This window comes from Oryzias melastigma, linkage group LG20, assembly GCF_002922805.2.
Source record: "Oryzias melastigma strain HK-1 linkage group LG20, ASM292280v2, whole genome shotgun sequence".
NCBI classification, from domain to species: Eukaryota; Metazoa; Chordata; class Actinopteri; order Beloniformes; family Adrianichthyidae; genus Oryzias; species Oryzias melastigma.
Genome location: NC_050531.1, coordinates 16,158,527 through 16,182,067, shown reverse-complemented (window position 1 = coordinate 16,182,067; position 23,541 = coordinate 16,158,527). Strand labels below are relative to the sequence as shown.

Genomic DNA, 23,541 nt, shown 5'->3' with positions numbered 1-23,541 from the left:
TTAGAAAAATGACGCAAAAAAATTAGAAAAAAAATTTAAGCCTTAAGTTTTCTATGTCATAACATATTGATGACCTGTTTGACAGAACACTGAAAACAGGCATTAAAAGTATATTTAACATATGTTTTGGGAATTATCGGCAAAAGGACTAACGCAAATAAGTCTCTTTTAACTTCTGCTGTATTTTTCTTTCATCTTATTTGTATTTTTTTCCCCTTTTTTGTAGAGTGTCTGACTTCCTTATGGGAGATGTAGAGAATGGATCGGTGTTGGGGCTACCCCTAACTAAAAGAAGTAGGGTAAGAAATCTTTTTTTTTTCCTCTTCGTTCATGTTTTGACCAATTGCTTATGTTCTCCCGCTCAAATTTATTGTGGAAAAAGACTTAAAAGTTGAGTTTAGTTTTACTGGTGAACTCGGTTTGTCTCTGTTAATGATGAATTGATGCTATTGTGTTGTTTTTCTGTACATAGGAAGCCAAAACCCTGATAAGAACTATTTAAAACCTTTGCAGTGCGCTCTGTGCTTTAGATTGGAAACGCTGCCCCTCCAGTTTCATTAAAAAAAAATGAATTAAAAAAATGTCTCTCATTTCCAGTCGTTTGAGAACCTTTCTGTGGAATCTGGAGGATCCGGTCCTGAGAAAGATGATCCACCAGGTAGGAGAGATTATTACTGGGGTCTGGTGCTGTTCTCAAGAGAAAAGCTCATTCTCATGGGTCTGGAGTTTTATTTAGTTTTCTCTTCTAATCATTATTGGGTTTTTTTTATACATATTTGTGGGCTTTAATGAGGTGATCAGTAATTACTGTATTCAAACGTCTGCTGTCAGCTTTGCATGGCTTCAGAAGGTATTAGCCCATATCACCATCACCCGAGGTCAGCTAGGTTTTACCTGCTCACTCGAACACCTGTTGCTGGCAAACCTTGTGTCTGGGATGTTGTAATAAAGATGCTTTTTTTAAGCTAGAAATGCTAAACTCCATATTTTCCAAGCCCCCATATGATTTCTTTGACATTGAAGGGCCATCTCAGCCGGTTCGCCCCGAGGAGGTGGATCGAGCGCTGCAGCGGCAGGACAGCGGAGTCGACTCAGCGCTGCTCTACGCTAAAGCATGGTCCAAGTACACCAAGGAGCTTCTGGCTTGGGTGGAAAAGCGGCTCAGTATGGGTGAGTTGAGACACGTGTAGGATAATGGGGCTGTTTTCTAAACATGGAGTTGGATGACAACAGTAAATAGTTTGTCATGTTGCATTGGCATGATTGAATTGCTATGTTACAATAAAATGAATCTCTAAAGCTCCGTTCACACCACACGTGATACAAAATGCATTACAGAAAAAAATTTATTTAAAATTCCCTCATGAAACCAAAAACTTGTGTAAGGGTTATTCAAAGGAAGTTTTTAAATTATTATGGCATGGCCACAAGACCTACAGCTTGGTAGCCATGTTGTGGAAAAGTGTGCTATTTTCACATTTTCCTACAATGTGGGAAAAGAAAGCTTTTCTTGAACGATTTCCCCCAAATTTGACAAACACGCCACCAGCTTAAGTCTTCAACCAGACCAAAGTTTCATTGATCTTTGACCTCAGGAAGAGGTCACCATCTTGAATCCTTCTACAAATTTAAACTCCTCCTAGGGATTTTCATCTATCTATCTTCTAACTCATTAAGCACCATTGGGAAGTAACTTGGAAAAAAAAGTTGGAATTAGAATATCTATATTTGACGCCTGCATATTTTTACCAGAATATTGAGAACATTTCATACACGAATCCCTGGCTCAAGCTGAACAAAATGATATAACACATGATATGAACGTATCAGGAATGTGGGCATTGTTAACAAAAAACCTCTGTTGCTAAGGAAATCCAAAATTTGACTTTTACAGATTCTTCTAAAAATTACATTGACTTTTTCGTTGCCTCCAGGCAACCAAAAAATTAAATAGTTGCTATGGAAATAAACCCACAGAAAAGCCACCATTTTGTAAAAAGTGTTTTTTAATGAATGTATAACATGCAGCCACTCATGTGGGGGTGGGTCAAAGGGGGGATGGCTAGCACCTGCAGGCCTTAAAAGCAGTCTGCAGCTTTATTTCAGATAATTCATTAATTTTCTTTCTTTGTTATAAAAGTTAGGACCGTTTAATTTCTAATCAAGCTTGACAGGAAGCAATCTGTTATTCTAAGCTCTTGTTGTCTTCCTTTACAGACATTGAATGTGCTAAGACTTATGCCAAAATGGCTGAAACTGCAAAAGCGCTTGCAAGTCAGCAGGTGAGCAAACATTGCAGCTAATTCCCCCTGTTGTGTCATTTTTTTTTTTGCTGATGCATGGGAAGGATGCCAAAACTTTCTCTTTTTCCTTCTAGGAGTTCATGCCGTTCCGCGAGATCTACACGACGGCTTTCAAAAATGACAACGAATACAGTCAACTGGTACTAAGCACTGCAGCCATTCTCCAAAGCAACAAGTTCATGCAGGTAACTAATCCCAGCACCTGCTCTAAAGCTGGAGTGAAACTTTGTCTGGAGTTGTGCAACAGTTATTAGTAACCGTTTGCTTCTGTTTAGCCTCTTCTGGGACGAAAAAATGAGCTGGATAAACTAAGGAAAGAGGTCAAAGAGCAGTGGCAGAGAGAGCAGAAGAAAATGGTGAGTGGATTCTCCTGAACATGACAAGAAATGAGAAAATTACTCTGCAGCTCCTGTAATGTAGAAGATGCAGACATCTGAACTTTAGTGTTTGCCCCTTCAGCACGAAGCAGACAACGCTCTTAAGAAGGCTCGGCTGCTGCAGACCCAGCGGCAGGAGGAGTACGAGAAAGCCAAGGTAGCCACCAGTCGTCTAGAGGAGGAACAGAATGCAGGAGGGGGTCCAGCCGCCGCCAAGCAGCTGGAGAAGAGACGCAGGCTGGAGGAGGAGGCCTTGCAGAAAGTATAGCACCTCCTTTCAGAGACAATTGGTGCTTCTATGTGGCTTTTGTTTACTTTAATGTTGAAAATGATTTTCTTATGAAGGCGGAAGAAGCCAGGGAGCACTGTAAGGCCTGTCAGCTCGACGTCGGAGTGAAGAGAGTCGATCTGGCCAACGCCAAGAGTGAGATCATCACTCAAATCCGAGAGATGGTCTCCCAGTGTGACCTCACCCTCAAAGCTGTAAGCTTGCATTTTATCATTTTCTAAGAAATGAGTTCCTAGAATAATTCTCTCTCCTTTCACTTGAAAATGTGAAAGAAAAGCATGCTTCATTGGAAAGCAAAAAGAAATTGTGAGGTGGAGGATTATGACGACCGTTTCTGTTTCAGGTGACTGTGAACTGGTTCCAGCTCCAGCAGGCTCAGGTTGTATCTCTGCCGGTCAACCACCAGAGTCTGTGCGAAAACGCTAAGCTGTACGAGCCCGGCCAGCGCTACATCGAGTTCGTCCGGAGTCTGCCTGCTGATGCTCCTCGCCTAGAGTACCACTCAATTGATGAACCTACCACAAAAACGTCAGGGTAAGGGTGCAGTCCTGCAGTAACTCAACTGCTATTTGTTACTCCCAAACCCCCAAAAGACTATATAGTGCAGAATATCCCAAAACAGTAGTAAAAAGACGTTCAAAATTGTTCAGCGAAATATAAAGTTTGAATAAGTGAACTATCTTGACATGCTTTGGTTTGGAGCTGAAATGTTTGATGAAAGGCGGTCTGAATACAGACCAAATGCAAGGATCAGGACTTAATCCGGTACAAATTACGATGACTCGATCCGGACCAACAGGCTTTTCAAGCCTGAATGCACCGAAATTTATAACCTGGCCAATCATATTCCTCAATAAAAGTGTTTGGTCTTGTGTTGAACATTCAAAATGACAGATTTCATTTAGCCTGCTTTGAGTGATGTAGACTTCCAATAAGATCACTCCCGAATGGTGAGAGTGGTTGCCATAGAAATGTAGTCTCAGAGTGATGATTTCTGGGTCCAACATGGCAACGTCTTTATCGCAAAAAAATAGCAATGGGATCTACTTCACTTTGTTGGAGCTGGAAGTGTGATGTCACTCTCACTCTGTCCAGTTCTCATATACAGTCTATGGGCTCTATAAAGTCCGCTAACTCGGTAGTAGTGAGTGAAATCAGACACGGGCTTTGTTATTGCCTCTTAAACGTACTTTTATCTGCAATATCAGCCTTTCCTTTGAAAGGAATGTCCCTTAACAGACTTGCCAGCTCAGTGCGAGAGATTCTGAGTGAGCAGAACGATTTGATTTAGATAGAACATAATTAGTGTTGTTCTCTGATATGTCAGCCTTCACTGCTGAGAGGGGAGTGACAGAGTGGGGGAGCTTGTTTTGGAAAGTGTTAAATAGTTGGGTTGGACTTCCTGTGGAAATGACTGTAGTCAGCTAACAGAAGAGCTGGGTGTCGAGGGGGGGTTAATCACTAATGACTCGGGAACTCCCAAATTTCATATAAAGATGAAAAAAAAAACATGATCCAATTTGCCAATTTGGGGATTCGTGGCGAGCAGTTTTTGTCAGCCAGGACGCAGATTAAAACTTCTTTCGATTGGGTTGTGTTGACACAGGTTTGTGGTCACACGCACATACCAGACAGGCGGGAATAAGAGAGTGCTTTGTTCTCACTTGGTTTTCTCCCCCACCTCCCCCACACTCTGATCCCACTGATCAAAAGAATTCAGCTCGGGAGAGAGGAAATGACACACCCACGTTCACATGCGCCCACTGCACTGCTCCCCAACATCTTAAATATAGACCACTGACCTACTTTTTTTGGTACTGTGGGAATTTTTTTGGTAAACAATGGGGACCATCGTCTGTCCACCATCAAGTCAATTCAATTTGATTGTTTTTAAATGAATTTGTGTTTTTTATGAAGCTGTTTTTGTTTTGTTGTATTTTCATGGGCTTTAAAATCGTAATTACCAATTCACGACAGCAGAAGCTCATTTATATGAGAGAAAAGAATTTGGTTTGTTGACTGTATATGAGAACTGGACTGAGTAAGTGTGATGTCACCCATAGAAAATGACTTACTCCAACAAAATAAAGTCAAGTTGGAGCCCATCGACCTTAGTAAGCAGTGATTGGTCCAGAATCGGTCTAAGTCAACATATTTATGGTAGCCACTTTCACCAACAAGGGAAGAGCTTGTTAGAAGTCCAGTCCAGAAATCGAAAAGTTTCACATTGCAATATCTTCTCGTGCAATACGAGTATTGGAAAAGGCGGTGTAAACTAGAGCGGGGCAATATGGCCAAAAAATTGAAGCACTACCAGAGAAGTAGATCTTTGGTGTGTTTCCTCGACATACAAGTTCTTACTCGTCTCCCACTGAGATAACTTTCTAAATAACTTGTGTTTATTTAAATAGAACTGTTGCAGTGAAGTGGAAATGATGTATTCGTTGTTTTTGTTTTGTTATTTGTTCATATATCAAAATTCATATCATCAGCAGAATATTGATCACTAATATTGCACATCACAAGTTTTCCTCACATCACGTAGCTACCATTTCTCAGCAGGATATGTCAAACATTTTGAGTCTTCGACGTACTTTAACTGAGGCATCTGATTGGTCAGTTTATAACTTGAAGAATTTGCACAACAGAAAAAATATGACAAAAAATAGGATTATCATGAAAATGAAAAAAAAATTATAGCAAAGCAATAATGGTTTTTCTATCAAGTATGATAACTAAGTAGTAGCTGTGTATTTCTCAATAGAAGTTGATGTGATTTTGGTTTCTTGGAGCCAACAGGTATTTTTAATTTGGAACGGGAGGTGGTGGGGTCACTCTGTCCAGTTTTCATGTACAGTCAATGGTTGGTTTTTAAAATTCTGTCAGCATCTGTTGACGTTTAGAAGATTTTTTTCTGCCAAAGAAGCCTGATGGGAAACTACATTTAAGTTTGGAACTTCTGAATTCTAAAATCTCTCCTTGTATCAGGATATTGAAAATGTGGAGATTGCATATTTCGCCACTCTCTCTCAACAGTCTTTTTTTATTTTCTGGTTTAGGGTTCACGCCAAGAAGCGCTCGCTAAGCAGCAGCCACTCCTCTCACAGCATCCTGACGCAGCCGTCTGTGGCTTCAGACGCCGGAGACGAGGTGGAAGGCTCGGTCAGTACCCATCATGCCAAGGTTGCAGAGAGACGCTCCAATGGAAGCAGCGATTTCCAAGGTAGGCAACTTCCATTGAGTCACGCTTCCAGAGAAATGTCATTCCTGTTCGTTCTGTGTGTTTTGATTTTGTGTGACATTGTACAGGATACTGTTTACTTTGCTGCTGACACTTTCAGGTACTGAAAACTGAATGAGGTAGAACTTTAAGTTTGTAAAGAGAAGCTGAATCTCCCTTTAACTATGGACAGAAAGTTCTAGGCAGGATCAGCTAATGAGCTAAGTTCACACTAAAATACATGGAAATGTTGTCATGAGGATGCCTGCCAGGGTTTGTGGCACCCACTGACTTCCTGTGAACATGCAGCAGTTACTGAAACACGTACACAGTACGTTTAGAACCGTCTCTCAAACTTTTTTCTGGTACAAGAACAACTCGTAAATTCTTTTTTTTATTGTTTTCTGTTTGTGCAGGCCGGATCCAGGGCCCGTTTCGACAATGGAGTTCCACCAGTCAGGGAGGAGGAATGTGCAGCGACTCTGAGAGCGCAGGAGGCAGCAGCGAGTCCCGCTCCATGGACTCCCCCACAGCAAGTCCAGGTAGAAACACCTGGACAACCCAACCATTCACAGCTGCACTTTACAATTAGATTATGCACCTGAAAACTTGATGAAACCGACTGAATATAGGCACTCAGGGATTTCTGAACAGCTTAAGACACAGTAACAAAAATGGTGGTTTGGGGGTTTTTAACATAATCGTGTGGCATTATTCTCATGATGGAGGACTTATTTAAATAAAATCAAGCTTCTTTCTTGAAATCAGCATGAATCTAAAGCAGACAAAAAATTCTGTTTCAAAACGATCATATTTGTGACGTAGAAAATATTCTGGGTAATTCTTTACAGTTTTACACTGAGTGTCTGAGCTCTCAGGAAAATACATGTGTTAAGAAGCTAAGCCTTATCTTTTTTTTTTTTTTCAAGGGCTAAAAATATTTAATTCTGCTTAAATTGGTCAATTTACCATGACTGTTTCCCCGTGTTTGGGTAGCATGGTTGACTTGTGTTGGACTGTTTGGATTGAAGTCATGTTTCTTCCTCCAGAGTGTGAACGATGTCTGAGTTTATCCCTGATTAACTTCATTTAAGGCCTCATCATGAAAACAATAATAGAAATAAAACAGATCAGCAGACGTCGGTTGATTGGTCCATATACATGTAAATGACCACCAATCACTAACATTCCCCCCACTAGTCAACAGCCACACCTTTAGTTCATTAGATTCACCAGATCCTCGAAGTCTTCTTCAGTTTAGACCCCACAGCAGTATGATTTTGAAGATGTGGGCTTACTTCTGTGTCGTGCCTTCTTGTTCAGGGGATTTCAAGAGGAGGTTACCCCGAACTCCCTCCACAGGGACGATGTCATCCGCTGACGACCTGGACGACAGGGAGCCCCCATCGCCTTCTGATAACAGTGAGTCACTCTCCTATGTTGTGGCTGTAAATGCAGTAAAACTTGGCTTTCAGTCCAGCATTTTTTTTCTCTTTACTCTTCAGGCTTAAACGACATAGAGACCGCCAGCTCCCCAGGCCCCTTCAGAAACACCCAGCTGTCCAAAGCGGCCCAAACCCACAAGCTGAGGAAGCTGCGAGCTCCTTCAAAGTGCAGAGAGTGCGACAGCTTGGTGGTGTTTCACGGAGCGGAGTGTGAGGAGGTAACTCCTAAAAACTCTTTTCCTCTTTTGAACACCCACAGCACTTTGGCGGCGGCTGCCAAAGCCTCCCAGCAGCTTCTTTATCGGACACGGCGAGCGAAAACCCAAACTAAAACAAAAGACAAAAGCCACCTCATCACAGCGCTGGCTGAAAGAAGACTCCGAAGAAAGGAAAAGTTGAAACTGGCAACCGTGTGTCCTCAGACACCGGCTGCTCTCGGTCAGGGGAGCGGGCTGGGGGAAACTGAAGAGGCTTTGTTTGTCTGCCGAAGAATCCTCTCCTTCATCCCTGCACACTCCCCCTCAACTATTGACTTTAGATCAAGTTTCTGTCCATATTTATTAGACACACCGAACAAGACAGTAACAATGGAAAATGGATTATGTAATTTCTGTTGACAGGCAAACTGAGTAACTTGCTGCTGTGTGTTGGAATCATTCAGCCCTGCATATTTCAAGGGGTCACTTCTCTTTCGTGAAAGTTCCCACGAATCCTGCTAGATTACAAAAAAAAGGAAAAAAAAACACACTAAAAAAAGAGCCGCTCAAATTTGTTATTTATCTTGCAGGTCATCCTGGGTTTCTCTGCTGTTTCCTGCTTTTATGCTGAAACTCACAATCTGTGCTTGTTCAGCGACTGAGCTGCTGTTGTTGGTTGTGTTCTGCAGTGCTCGCTGGCCTGTCACAAGAAGTGCCTGGAAACTCTGGCCATCCAGTGCGGCCACAAGAAGCTCCAGGGAAAGCTTCACCTGTTTGGCATCGACTTCTCGCAGGCGGCTAAAAACAGTCCCGACGGGATCCCCTTCATTGTGCGGAAGTGCACGTCGGAGATCGAGAACAGAGCGCTGAACATCAAGGTATTCAGACTCGAGGAGGTTCATCGCTCTGCTGGGGTTGTGTTTTTCAAAGTAAATGTTGCATGTTTGTGCATTGTTTGGAGTTATATATGGTTTGATTCTTCATTATAATGCATTTTTGAGCAATTTATAGTCCAAAAAATATGGTTTTCCAAAAATAAGATGCTACATTTGATCTGATGAAGCGGTTTGTGTAATTTTTCACGTCAGCATGTTTACAAGAAAGAAAAGTGTTAAAACATTAAAGTTCCACTCCGATCATATTTTAATTTATATTATTTATATGTTTTTAGCCCAAAAAAAGTAATTTTCTTGTACATAGTTTCTGCAGAGTGGCAGTAGTTCATCAGAAATTCACCTCTGAGTTGTGGGCGGGACTGTTTGTATGAAGTAACCCCGCCCCCTCACCATTGCTGAGAGCTCTCTATTTACATCCTCCATTTGTTTAAATTTGTACCGAAAAAAAATCCTCAGAAATGCGATTTTTAGCTTAATTTTCTTTATATATGTCCATCATGAGAACATTTCTACAAAAACACCAATTTCATTTGAGTGGGTCTTTATCATTTAACTAAAAAAGACTGGCATGTAGTCCGTATCAAAAAAAGATTATGAGAGTTTTTTCCTTTGTTGAGGACTGATGTTTTTATCATCTCATTCTGTAGCTGTCTGCACAATTGAGGGGTGAAAAGTGGCATTTAGGTTTCCTGTTTTTTTGTGCTGTGAAGGGGATCTACCGCGTGAATGGTGCCAAGTCTCGTGTGGAGAAGTTGTGCCAAGCTTTTGAGAACGGCAAGCACCTGGTGGAGCTCTCTGAACTGTATCCTCACGACATCAGCAACGTGCTCAAACTCTACTTGAGACAGGTGAGTAGAAGAGACATCGAGAAAATGAAAGGAAAATTGTGTATTTTTGTGTTTTCTCTTATATTTTGTTTCACTCTCCAGCTTCCTGAGCCGCTCATCCTGTTCCGTTACTACAACGACTTCATCGGTTTGGCCAAGGAAAGCCAGAGCATCATTGTGGAGGAGATGGAAGCTCTGCGGCTCAACACCAACCCCGTGAGCCCGGCTCAGGTCAGCGTGGACCTGAACCGAGTCCTCTTCAAAATGAAGGATCTGCTGCGACATTTACCGCCAGCTCACTACAAGACTCTGCAGTTCCTCATAGAGCATCTTCACAGGTTAGTGGAGCGCAGTCCTAAAGGAAAAGGGATCGGGTTCTAAATCTGCAGTCCTGGACTGGAAGGACCAGATTGTATTTGGAATTCTTCTTTCATTCATTCTCTGCTTTTTGCTTCATATTAAAAAACCTAACAAAATTTGTACTTACTTAGTACCCGGAGAAATGAATTATGGGTATAGTGAACAACCCCAAAATCTCTTATGCAGCTCAAAAAAAATTCAAAATCTAAAAAAAAGTTTTGAAACTATTATGGGATGGCCACAGGATCAACAGCTTTGTAGCTATTTTTTGACAAAGTGAGAAATTTACAAATTTTCCTGTTTTTCCACAATATGGGAAAAATAAAAAAAAACTTTTGTTCAATTGATTTTCAAAAAATTTCACATCAGGTTAAGTGTACAGTCACAACTGGAGTTTTCTTGACCTTTGGAAGAGGCCTTCCTCCTGAATTAAAGAAACTAAAAATCACCTTTAGACTCGCCTAAAACTTTAAACTTCTAGGGATTTTTAGCTATCACCTCCTTAAAATGACATTCCTTTCTTGCTGGCATATTTTTTAAAGTGTGCCTCATAATGTGGAAATTATAGTATGTCTTTTTTTTTTCAAGGGCTAAAAATATTTAATTCTCCTTAAATGTTTTACTGGAATATTGTGGAAAAGTGAACACAAGAATTGTTGGCTAAAGCTGAACAAGACAATTCAACATAAGATATGAACATATTAGGGTTGTGGTTAAGAAAAACCTCTGTTGCTAAGGAAATCCAAGAATTTACTTTTGCCGATTCTTCTAAAAATTATATCGATGTGATCGTCACTCCCAGGCAACCAAAAAACTAAATGGTTGCTATGGAGATAAAACTAAAACAAAGGAGCCTTATGGAAAAATTGTTTTTTTTTATGAATTTGACCAGGGTCAAACTCTGAAACCCTTTAACACCGGAGATCCAGTGTTTATGTTCTTTGATTTACTGTTATTTTTTTAATTGTTAACATGATGAACGTAATTCCAGCTGATTCTGAAGGAGAAAAGCGGCTCATACGAGCCGCTTTTCTCCTTCAGAATCAGCTGGAATTACGTTCATCGTGTTAATGGTTAAAAAACTTACAGTGTGTTTAACCATTTTGTGTTTACGCATCACCAGCGATGCCTCAGCTGTTAAAGGGTTAACATTCTGACGTATTTTTCATTGATTTTTTTTCTTTCTCTGAAGGGTGACGGAGTGTTCAGAAGAAAACAAGATGACGGCCAGTAACCTGGGGATCATCTTTGGCCCAACGTTGCTCAAGCCGAGGCAGGCGGACGCAGACGTTTCCCTCTCCTCTCTGGTGGATTACCCCTATCAGGCGCTGATCGTGGAGCTCCTGATCAGACACTACCAGATGGTCTTCGACACGCCTCTCAGTCCTCTTGGTAGCAGCCCGCCCATCGAGGCTGATGGTTCCCTCACCCAGCAAGAGAAAGAGCAGCAGCTGAGCAGGCACTCCAAGTCACTAGGAGACATTAAGGAGGTAGCTGATGATCTTTTTTTTGACTATTTTGTTGTTAAATGCACAGCAGATGTATATATTGGTGTGTCTGATCTTACAGCAAAGCTCCAAGGCGTATAAAAGATGCTCCTCCATAATTCCTTCATCGCACTTACTCGCAGAGGTTCGGGAAAACGTGCCAAACAGAAGTGAATTTGATCTTGGTTAGTATTTTCAAAAAACCTGCACATTTTCTGCGTTAAAATAAGTTCATAACTATCATTTTCTCGTGTTTGTAGCTGGCGATGTGGACTCTGACAATCTTAACGGAAACGTTGACGCACCAAAGCCCAGCGAAAGAGGACTCAGCCGGTCCCAGCACGTCACGGTCACCAGGGTCCAGCTGAGGCACCCCCGCGGGAAACTCCTCTCCTCGCGGCCGGTGAGCATGCCCCCCGAGCGGCTGCCCAGCCAGGAGCGCGTGGAAGAGAACAACGCCTTGAACAGCACGGACCACGCCGACGGGAAGGGAGGTAGCTGCCAGTCCATCAAAGAGGTCGACGAGACGGACACGGCAAAGCTGCGTCTCGGCACGCATTACCGGAGTACATTTATCGACACGCAAACGTTGCGCAGAACGTGGGACAAACAGTACAACCAGGATGCTGCTTCCCGAGCCGGGAGACTCGCTTCCAGCTCACCCTCCGAGAACTCGGCGCTGGATCCCAACAGCTTATCGGCATCCATGCCGTCAAACTTGTCTCTGGGAGGCGCGGGGAACACCATCAACACCGTCTACCCAAACAGACCGTACACGGTAGCGGTGCGGCCCAGTCGGACGTTAAAAAGGGAGGACAACGTCACCAAGTACAGCACCGTTTCAACAGCTTTTCGGGCTCCGAGGACCCTCCAGCCTCCGCCGGGGACTTTCTACAAGCCCCCAGCAGGGAGCAAATCCAAAGCGCTGCAGAACTGTGCGTCAGCAAACAGCGCAGAGGACGAGGAGGACGACGAGGAGGACGAGGAGGAGGAGGAAGAGCTGGGGATCGAGATAGAGGTGTCAGTCGACGAGCCTCTCGAGGAGGACGTGGATGTCGAGCCGGAGCCCAGCTCTAGCCCAGAAGAACTGGGTCAGAACCAGAGCAAACCGGTGTACCAGAGACTAAGGCCCAGTCGTCTACAAGAGGTTGAACACAGGGAAGCTCATTTTGTGTGACCCCCCCCCCAAAAAAGCCATGGACTGTCATAAACAGTGATGGAGAGTGAGCGATGTGTGTGCCATGACAAAAAAAAAAAACATCTGAGTGATGCAGCATCAAAAGTTATTTGTATTTGTGCCAGATTAAACCACTATATGCTTTCAACACACAAATCCTTCCCACATTCCTCAGTACACTGGGCACCTCTTACCAATATTTATAATTGTTTTTTATTCAAACTGTGCAATGACATTTTTATTTTTAATATTTTGTACAAAGTTCATACAGTGTCACTATCTTGATTTTATATACCAAAAACATTGTTGTTACTTAATATGTATATTGTAGTCGCAGCTGTGAAAAAAAGAACAAAAAAGGATTCAGCGCACTTATTTTGAAGTCTGCCTACACATTGTGTCAAAGCTGTGTTGTCCGCAGTGTTTTAAACTGTTACATGTAGGATCCTCGTATTAGCTTGTCTGTACACCAGTATAAATCCTTGGACATGTATACCAGCATTAGGGTTTGTCATGTTGAAGATAGATGTGTCCACTTTGCTTCAAAGCTTTTACAAATGCCACCGTTTTCTGTGCTGGCATTCCTTTTGATACATTTTAATTTAACATTTATATTACTTTAATAGCCAAAGGTGTTTTTATTATTAGCTTATTGATGAGACTAATCAAAATCTTACAGTCTTTGTAAGTGATAGGAAGTTTTATTTTGATGGGTTTTTTTGTGGTAATGTACAAGTTTGGCAAAAACATTGAAAGGTTCACTGTAAGTAAGACAACAGGTACATGGAAGCAAACACCCCTTTGTAACTTATTAAAATATATTTGAAAATGTAAATATTTGTTTTTGTCTTACATCTTTACATTCCAAAACATTTCAAGAGGAGGTTAATAAATGAGAACTTCAAAAGTGATCTGGTTAAAAAGTTGGTTTTATTCTGTATTTGCAAAAATAGACAAATTCTTATAAGTTTATAGTTTGTAGACATTATTAGTTAAAATGTTACTATTCATGCTGTCCTTTATGCCTGGATTTCTTCACTACTCACTTTTCAGTGCTGTTCGAGGGCCCTAGAAATGTCCCAGAAGTCTTTGCGAAAAACCAGTGTGCATCGATCCTCACTACATTGGCGAATTTAGACCACAATGCATTGTGTTCGAACATTTTTTTTGCAAAAAAAAGAAACATTGTTTTAAAATAATTTAAAATATTTATCATTTTCATTATCAGAAACACAATAGAGTCATAAATAAATGTAGTGAAATGTTTCTTTTTATTACATTTTCACTTTGTGAATTCAAACTTGCGTTAAAAAACAAAAAAGTAGTAAGCATGGTGTCTGAATTGCTTTTAAAATCCAGGGCACTAGATAGTCCTGCACTCTATAGTTTTTTATTATCTAATGATTAGAGTGAGTATTTGGATATAGCCTAAGATTCATCCCAAAGTGCTAGTTTGCACTGATTGATCAATTTAGGTATACATGTGCAAACTTGTCCACAAATTTCTGTTTCAATTTTCAACATTTTTGTTAAATAAGCAACTGAGAATAAATGTAATTTAAAACAATATCCTGAAAATAAAGTTATAAGGAAAAAATGAACTTTAAAATTTCCCAAATTAGCCTTCATGCTTTTTATGCTAGCTTAGAATGCTTTGAATTAACTCTTTATAAGTATTTGTATCATTAGTATGATCAAAATTTTCCGTATTAAAAACAAAATCCATTGGATATAACCATAGCCTGTATATAAGAATTATTTTTACAATCAATGGATATTACTTGGTCCATGTTTTCGACATGTAGTTCACCATCATTCCACTAGGGGCAGTAGAAGAGCTTTTCCTGCTCATCACAAAATGGCAAACACTTTTGGTGGAAAAATTCCAGGGTTGTCCACTGATCCCCACCCAGATTGGGTCCTTAGGCAAGACCCTTGACGCTGCTGCCTAACTGGGTCCCTGTGCCCCTCAAGTACAGGGTTGTGTCAGGAAGGGCATCCGGCGTAAAAACTCTGCCAAATCACTGATGCGAAACAGTGGGTGCTGTTACGCTGTGGCGACCCCGAAAGGGATAAGCCGAAAGTGAACTACTACTTTTGGTGGAAAAAATTTAGCTAATTTTCAAAACGTTATAGTAAGAATAACTCATCTATTGTTATTCATTTTTTTTAATTACTACTTTTTGTTTTGAAAATTGAAAAAAAAAAGTTGCAAATTAATTCGTCATAATGCAGTTGTAGCATGTTAAAAATGTGGGGATCAAATATGAGACAGCGGCTGAATAAATATTCTTTTTCCTGAACTGTCAATATTCTAAACTAACATTGTTGTGAGCAAAAACTTACCAAATCACCCACATTATTATAATTAATATAAATATATATATATATATCTGATTATAACATTATATTGCAAAAAAGGTTTAAAAACATCTAAATTCCCAAATCTTTGGTGGGAAGGGCTTTACAAGGTCAAATTAAAGGCAATAAAAAAAATGTAAAAAAAGAAAAACATAACATATTTTGGGATATTTCCTCTAATGGCAAAACCAATGTAGCAGTTGTTGGATTATGTAACCAATGAAAGAAAGGCCAGGCGGTTTAGGTCATGAAGGTCTCTACAAATGGAGAGAGGTGTTAGCCGTCTCCCAGAACTGAGAAAGGAGATTAAATCAATCTGCTTAACTGTTCACAAGGTCTGGGAAGGAGCTACGTTAGCAAGCGGGAGGCAAACTGTAAGAGAAAATGTGCTATTATGTTGGTTCATTTGATCAGGATCAGCCTATGTTACCAGCGTTTCTCTGAGGTGAGTCAGAATGTTGCGTTCTGCTTAATAGTTTCGATAAATCGTAGTATGGTATTAGCAGTTGTGTTGTTATGTTCATTGGGCGAGTCTTAAAAAAATGCATAAAATCAGAATTTTTTATAATTGGTGACACTATATATAAATGAAAATGGTAGAATATTGAGACAAATGAGTGGTAGAACTATTACTGTGAGCACTAAAGTGTCTTGAGCTCATTATCCTCATTACTGAGCTATTGCGAGCTTTCGTATGGCGCTTTCACCAGAAGGACGCTTGTCATAATGGTGATAAAAGCTAACGTTTTAGAAGAACAAAAGATGGATTTGGCCGTCGATGGAGATGATCTCAGACTGGTTGAATGCAGGTTTCTTTTGGTGGAGCCAGCCCCTGTGGGGGTGTCGTGAGGGCACCATGGGGTCAGGAGGACAGGTCAGGCTCCTGTTGTGGAAGAACTGGACCATCCGTAGGAGACAAAGGGTAAATATTTTCTCCCAAATTCCTTCTATATCTTTAACCAGCCCAGACCGTTAATACATATTTAATTAAACTGGTTTTACTTTTGAGTGTTTTTGTTTTGTGTTGATTTATCTCACACTGTCAGGACTTAAAGACTCACTGCAATGAAAATCAATATTTTTTTCTAATGATATAAAAAGAAAATTAAGCTTAAAAATGACATTTTGGAATATTTATTTATCCAATCACTTTTAAATAGGAGCAGACAAAAAATTTAAAAAAACAGTTTGATGAAGATTGTACTTGTGATGTGGATAAAACAATGGGCGGGACACAAGCTCCCTTATGATGTATCCATTGTAGACGACTAGATCCACTTACGTCTTTGTTTTTTCTCCATCTGAGCTAGCATCTGACTTAAAACTGCTAGCGGGAGAATGTAAAAACAAAGGCTCAATCTGAATTCTTCCCTCTCCCTTCCCCTTTATTTGGCCCTTCAAACGTAGAGTTATGAAAAAATAGTGTCTCATATTTCAGACGTCACTTTCATTGAATGACGTCACAATTAATCGCCAGTCAGCTAGCTTTAGCGCAGAGCTCCCAGCACCCAAATATACATAACTACAATAATTTTATAACTTAAAAAGTCATGCTACAACAAAAAGTCATTACTTACATTTAAATTTAAACTTCTGTACTCCAGAGCGCATCCACGTGAAGAAAAGCGCTTCTTAGCGTGACGTGGCGCGACGGAGGACTTTGTAACCGCTTTGTATTTGGAGACTCGGATTTTAAAAATATATATATATTTCAGACACACTTAAATGGAAAATTTACCTTCAAATGGAGGGGAAGGGAGAAGGGAAGAATTCGAATTGGTTCAAATAACTCTTAGTAACTGGGAGGGGAAGAGGGGGCGGGGTTGCTCTCAGAGGCAAATTTTTAATGAATTACTTCTGCTCCTCAGAAACTATGTCCTAGAAAATGACAGATTTTTTATTTTTATTTTGGCTTAAAATCAATCATAATTAAAAGACCATTCAGAACAATTTTATAATAGATCAAAACAAGTTCATCCTGTTTCCTCCAGATGCGTTTCTTTGTGGAGATCATGTGGCCCGTCATGCTCTTTATCGGACTGGTGTGGCTCAGAAGAGTGAATCCGCTGTACCGCCAACATGAATGTGAGTAAAACAAAAACATAACCTTACACTGACTCTAAGCTGCAGGGTTGGGCAGATTTCCATACACCCCCCCCACCCATCTGGACATCTTCCCTTCAGGCCACTTCCCTAACAAAGCCATGCCTTCAGCCGGGGTCCTGCCATGGATCCAGGGGATCTTCTGCAACGCCAACAACCCGTGTTTCCAGCACCCCACCCGCGGTGAATCTCCCGGCTTGGTGTCCAACTATAACAACTCTATGTATGTGCCAGAACTAGAGGAGTTTATGGTGGATCATATTTCTAAAAATAAAAATAAAAATGGTTTAATTTTGACCTCAGACTGGCACGGCTGTACTCGGATGCTGAGGAGCTTCTCTTCCCGGATCCTGATTTCCTGGAGGTGGGACGCCTCTGGAGGGAACTCAACGCTATGAGTAACTTTATGAACACCTTGCGCTCTCATCCTGAGGAGGTCTCAGGTCAGTTCGCCACTGTCAAAAATACACTAAATAAAAGGGTAAAAATATGACCTGTGTGTCACGCCTCACGTACTTACCCATTAATCTGTCTGTCTAGATGTTGTAATACTATTATACCATATGGTTTAAGAGGGATCCGTAACGTAAGCTGCTTACTTTTGCCTCCGGCGTGTTGTTTGCTCAGATGATGCAGGTCGGAACCTTTGCTGGGGGAACTTTCGTGGTTTTGCTCAGATTTACTGCTGTTTTGTAAACCCCAAATCCTGCCGGCCTAAAAAAAAAAGGCGATGGGTATGGGGGCGTGCATTCCATTCATCGTCCAGATGGAGAAGCATGTGGACGTACTAACAGAGATTCACATTCCTGTGAAGTTCCCATGAACTTCCAAAAGGAAAACTGAATTCAAGAGTGTTGATTTGTGGGTACATAGCAACAAAAAGCTGCTCTTTTTTGTTGTGTATCTGCTTCTCCTGTTCACTCCTAAAGGTTTTTTTCTTTGTTTTATTAGAGGGTGTTTTTCCCACTTGGTGCATCACAAGATCAGTTCATTAGGGCAACAATTGGAAAACAGCCAAGTTACACTTTGTCTTGCAAAGCAAACTCTGTTCAAGTACGGGCAAGCAGGCGACTGGAAGTTATGTGACAGTTTGGAGGTGGAAGAGACAGAAACTCACCTTCCTGTTTTTATTCTAATTAAAAACACCACCACACGTGTTGCAACTTGCCAATAAAATGTTCAGGTGAAACCAGGTTTTTCCAACTCAACTTGTTTCTTTTCTTTTTTCTTTTTTCATTGGAAAACAGAATAAAAACAACCATAAAAAGACAGATTTTCCTCCGCGTGGTTTTTCTCACTGCAGGTCGAGGAGTGATGGTGGAGACTATCCTGAAGGATGACGAAACTCTGACGGCATTCCTTCTGAGAGACATTCCTCTGACTGAGTCTGTGGTGTATCATCTGGTTCATGCCCAAATCAGGCCTGAACAGGTACAAAGAACCTGACTGAAGCATGTGCAAACACACAAGTACATATAAAAAAATCAAATAACAACTCTGCAGGAGTCAAACATCAGTACTAGAACATCTAATTAGTTTGGCAATATCAGTTTCAGCAGCGGAGACTGGTTATTCTACCAGACAGAGCCCCGGGCAGGTCTCCCTCTCTTGCTTTTGGTGACTGTATCGGAATAAAAACACACGTTCTGACAGTTTGTCGTACAATTTAACCTTTTAACACTACAGCTCCAGTGTTTATGTTCTTTGATTCACTGTAACTTTTCAACCGTTAACACGATCAACGTAATTCCAGTAGATTCTGAAAGAAAAAAGTGGCTCGACGAGCCGCTTTTTTCTTTCAGAATCTACTGGAATTACGTTAATCATGGATCCTGTAATAAAGTACTTTATTGTCCCTAAAAAACGCGCTAAACCCAGGTTCTTTAATGAGCTTTTAGCCCATGAGGTTCACACTAAACAAACAGGGAGGGGCTTCTTCTTCTTCTTTTTTTTCTACCGTTTTACCAGCGCCTCCTACAGTTGGAAGCAGTTTAAATCTCCTGTTTTTTCTTTCATAGCTCTATTCTGATATATGAAAGACTATTGGTTTCTCCTCCACAATCAATTTTCAAACGGTTGGCACTCCTGTCAACTAAAAGGGAGATCCTCACTACAAATCCGAGTCCATGATTGGTCAAAGTTTAAAGTTCAATGGCCGAACATTTTCTACATCAAGCCCTGGTAGCAGAAACTTGCAAAGCTACGTATAAACAAAAGAGATTTAAACGAAAAAGCCCCAAAATGTGCATTTACACGTCTTTTCATAGTCATTGGAAGTAGAGATGGCCACTTTGATTCTTTTTCGGGAGCTGATTTTTCCAATTCGACTCCCTGGAAAGAATCGTCTCTTTTCAGTCTCGATTCTTAACAAAGGGTTTGTTGTGGACATTTAATTTATCATAACTTTACAAAAAATAATGCTTTGTATGTTAATATACTACTAATAATAAATGCTTTAATTTGTAGTGTACATGAGATGCCTTAAAATTGCTAATTTTTTTTAGCTTTTCTTACATTAGAAACCATTCTTTTGCAAAATATTTTAATCAAATGTTGCCATGCTAGTTCTTTTGCTTTGTTTATTTTTTTATTACTTAATTTTTTTTCATTTATTGTTTTAAATAATTAAACGTCAAGCAATCTTGCTGTCCCGAAAGGGATACTGTGGGTTAAGGAAATGGTTTGAAGTTCGAGAACAATTGGACTGATCTTCCATGACTCCACCCCATCTGAGTCCCTGATTGGTTGAGGTGATGCAGTGACCTCACTAGTGTTCTAGTATTTGAACTCGCGCTGCTCTAATCGTGCGAGTTCCAGACTGACAGGACCTTAGATGGCATCTCAACATTGAAACTCGACTTCCCTGACTCACAAATTGCTTATGATGTGGCCTCTAGAGAGTATGCAGCAAAAAAAGAAAAACAACTTAAAGTATTGGCTCCCATCATTTGAGACTCGACTCTTTCGACTCCCTACCGTTGCTAAGGGAGATGCAAAGGTAGCTTAAGAGTAAGCACAAGTCAGGGGAGGAGCTAAAGGGACTCGCCCCAATTTTTGAGTTAATGATTGTATCTTTATTGGCAAAAATGCAGAAATCATCAACGCAACTTCTTTAAACATGGCAAAAACAACAACAAAAGCTGATCTCATCTGGTCCCCTTCAAAGTTTTGAGCCCCACCCCTCAATTAAAATGTTCTAGCTCCGCCCCCCCTGAAATTCTTTAGACATTCCTATGATTTCATGTGTGATAATTATAGCCTGAAATGTCTGTTTTTGTAGTTTTTTTTTTTTTTTTTTTGGTATCTATAGATACAAAGCCAAGTTGTAAAGCTTAGTCATTCCAAAAACCTTAAAAAAGAGGCTAACGTGTTTTATTATGCAAAGACTTCAAAAGGTTAAGCTCTTAATGGCTATTATTAATGAGTAAAAATAAGTAAATCAGCATTTATGGTCACAATGAAGTTAGCTCGACATCCTCTTAGTTTAGCTTTTCCATAACACTCATAAACAAAACATTTACACTATCTTTATTTCAATTTTTACAAAACTATATTTTCCTCATACATTTTGACCTAAATACACCTATTGGATGTGCAAACATGTAGGAACAAACTCTTTGACATGCAGACAAACAGGTCTGAACAGCCTGAGTACAGCTGGCCTGCAGCATTCAGTTTGACTAAACATTTGTGGACAGCAGTCACTTTGACCGAATACATCGACAATTTGGGAGCAAGCACAATCAGATGGCAAATCAGAACGTTGTAAAAGTCTACTTTTAAGTTTCAGAATAAAGAGGAAATTTTGCTAAAAAGACTTCCTCTGCTTTAGGTCTTGTTTGTTCATCAACAAACAGTTGACAGTCCTCAGGCACACATGCACAATAATAATCAACACACTAGCCCACGTCTACCTTTGTTTCCATCTTCTAACCCTTCTCTTCTCCTCTCTTCAAGTTTGCTTTTGGGGTCCCTGACTTGCATTTGAAAGACATCGCCTGCAGCCTGAACCTGCTGGAGCGATTCCTGATATTTCCCAGCCGCAGAGGCCTCTACGCCGTCCGGAACGCCATGTGCATCCTGACGCCGCAGCGCCTGCAGATCATCGAGGACAAATTCTACGCCAACGTCGACTTCTTCAAGCTTTTCCGCCTGGTCAGTGCGTCTAACCCTGTTCCAGGACTTACACGGGTCAGGTTTTAAAACTGTTTAATTGCTCCATTTTCTTTATGTTCAGTGTCTGCAAAGCATTTCGTACCAAGAGAATGAAATATCCAAGGACACTGTTATTTTCTAGAGTGTGGATCTTTAATCCCTCCATTGTGGCTATCTGGTTAAAGAAAAATACAATATTTTTCATTTGAAAAAGTGACATATTCTAGGTTTATATTGTAGGTTTATTAAGCAAAAAAGTGTTAAAAGTCAAAGGTTTTTCAACTTTGAAGGAGAGTATGAATCGCTCCATCGGGATCCTGACTACAATACCCATGATCCCCCAACAATCCATCCAGCAGTTTGTCTTCGTTTACCAAAATGGGAGCATTTTGACAGATATTTGAGTGCTGTTTACCATAGAAAAACAATCTGAAGTCACTACACACAAACTGAATTCACGCACCAGAATTCTATTTTTGAAAAATTCAAGGATATTAATTAGGAAAAACATAATACCGGTCACTTCGTTAGCTCTAGTTTGTTTATTTTTTATTTAGATTTATGAATTTCTGGTTGAGATGCACCACAAACGGTGGTTTTGTGTTTGTTTATTTATTTTTGTCAGTACTGACATCTCACTACTTACTACTGCATTGAGATGATTTTATTTGGTACAGAATGTGTTTTATTTTGAAAGAACATTAGTGAACCTCTAAAGAACGAGAAACTAATTCATATTTTAGAAAAAAAAAAAGCTTTTTTATCTCTATGTTTCTGTTTTATTTATGCTTGAATAAACTAATGTATTTTTATTTATCCTAATACCATAAATACAAGTCAGTGTCTTCTTTATATAAAGGGTGAAATTTGACTTTCTGGTTCCTACTGGGATGTTATCTGCAAGAAATCCTTGAAGGTTTCAGTCCCCTAAAATCTAGGGGAACCAGGTCAGAATTAGGGAAAGCTCCATTTTGTTAGCTTTCAGTTTTCATGAGATCATCCTCTGCAGAGTCAAACCAAATATCTACAAGCTGATATGACCTGAAGTCTGGGTTTTAGTGGATTTGGCAGCTCGCTGAGTTGCTTAAATATTAGTCAGATAAACCAAAAAGAATAGCAGCTTTGAGCCACCACTAATCCAGCTGCAAGTTGTATAAAGATTATGTCGGTATTCCAGTTGGCTGAGCTGCAGCAGTAGTTCAAATACTCATAAACCTGTTTTGTTATTAGACGTTGCTCCTATACTGATCATAGTTCAGTGGTTTCTCTAATAAAACCATTGGCCCAAAGGCTCCTCAGCAGTGGATTCTGTGCTACAGTACTTCCACATCTCAATCTAAGCTTTACAAACCCACAAAAACCCTGAAAGTCCTTTAATGCAGTAAAGAAACCGCTTTCTTACCCCACTGACATGTTTTATTTAAAGGTCCACTCTGAAGTAAATTGTCTTTTTGGTGTTTTTAACTTGTACTTGTGGCATTTTTCTGATTGTGGAGGGCATATTGAAAGAAAATTTAGCTTAAATTGGCATTTCTGAGTATTTTCTGAGTAGCAGGTGGAAAAAATTCAGTTAGATAAGTTTTTAGTTGTGATGCAGAAGCTACTGTCAGCAGACCACCATCTCCCTACTCAGCTCCAGTGCATCCACTTGTAGAAGAATCGTTTTCTTCATCCAAGTTGGCATCTGGCTCAAAATTGTACAGCTGGATAGATCCAATATTGCTCGCCATTTTTGTTGACCCAGTAATGTTAGATTGGACGTGTGAGAGGCTGTAAGCTAGCAGGAGAGAGTGTAAAGAGATGGATGATGGGAAATGGGGACGGTACAAGACAGAAAATGGGACAATTTTTCTTAAAATATTTTTACTTTCTTAAAATTCTGTTTTTGCATAGTTTTATGGTAAACAATTTATAATTGTGTGTTCCATTTTTAATACATTTAAATAGGCTATGACATATTCCTATTTCTTCAAGGCACATATATTTTTAGCCTTGAAAAAAATCTATTGTGTAAAAAAAAGATTAAGTACAAGCTGTGTTGCTGCCAAAAAACACAATGCAACAGGTGGGCAGACAGACTGAATTCTATTGTTAGCGTGGTGGAGATACACCGTTGTGTTTGGTGATCAGTACACGGTGAGAGTAAACATGAACCCCTGCGTCGTCCTCACCCAGACAAAATCCCATGAAGCTGTGCCAAGAGGATCTTTCCTGACCGTCTGTCTGTGTTTACCAGCCCGCAGTACTGCATCTCACAATGTTTCATGTGTATTTTTCTGTATTCAGTAATAATTTTACTTTATAGTTTGTGTGTTTGGACACTGACTGCTTTGCAATGTTTCCA

The 23,541-nt window shown here is 40.2% G+C and overlaps 2 protein-coding genes across 3 annotated transcripts in view; both read left to right on the top strand.

Annotated features, from left to right (window-relative positions):
- Nucleotides 1-13,487, top strand: part of arhgap29a (Rho GTPase activating protein 29a) — a 36,925-nt gene extending 23,438 nt beyond the window's left edge. For both annotated transcript variants that reach the window (XM_024280232.2, XM_024280233.2), the window contains 19 exons: nt 227-299; nt 598-658; nt 1,024-1,170; nt 2,218-2,282; nt 2,378-2,488; nt 2,579-2,659; nt 2,763-2,942; nt 3,026-3,163; nt 3,313-3,503; nt 6,029-6,192; nt 6,606-6,731; nt 7,513-7,611; nt 7,695-7,852; nt 8,521-8,709; nt 9,438-9,575; nt 9,657-9,892; nt 11,107-11,404; nt 11,484-11,586; nt 11,662-13,487. In XM_024280232.2, coding sequence (XP_024136000.1) covers nt 227-299; nt 598-658; nt 1,024-1,170; nt 2,218-2,282; nt 2,378-2,488; nt 2,579-2,659; nt 2,763-2,942; nt 3,026-3,163; nt 3,313-3,503; nt 6,029-6,192; nt 6,606-6,731; nt 7,513-7,611; nt 7,695-7,852; nt 8,521-8,709; nt 9,438-9,575; nt 9,657-9,892; nt 11,107-11,404; nt 11,484-11,586; nt 11,662-12,578 — 3,475 coding nt within the window. In that variant the 3' untranslated portion in view covers nt 12,579-13,487. The remainder of the gene's footprint in view (nt 1-226; nt 300-597; nt 659-1,023; nt 1,171-2,217; nt 2,283-2,377; nt 2,489-2,578; nt 2,660-2,762; nt 2,943-3,025; nt 3,164-3,312; nt 3,504-6,028; nt 6,193-6,605; nt 6,732-7,512; nt 7,612-7,694; nt 7,853-8,520; nt 8,710-9,437; nt 9,576-9,656; nt 9,893-11,106; nt 11,405-11,483; nt 11,587-11,661) is intronic.
- Nucleotides 13,488-14,709: 1,222 nt separating this feature from the next.
- Nucleotides 14,710-23,541, top strand: part of abca4a (ATP-binding cassette, sub-family A (ABC1), member 4a) — a 40,379-nt gene continuing 31,547 nt past the window's right edge. The window contains exons 1-6 of the mRNA XM_024280435.2: nt 14,710-15,861; nt 16,931-17,024; nt 17,124-17,265; nt 17,346-17,485; nt 18,346-18,473; nt 21,000-21,197. Of these exons, the coding sequence (XP_024136203.2) occupies nt 15,718-15,861; nt 16,931-17,024; nt 17,124-17,265; nt 17,346-17,485; nt 18,346-18,473; nt 21,000-21,197 (846 nt within the window). The 5' untranslated portion in view covers nt 14,710-15,717. The remainder of the gene's footprint in view (nt 15,862-16,930; nt 17,025-17,123; nt 17,266-17,345; nt 17,486-18,345; nt 18,474-20,999; nt 21,198-23,541) is intronic.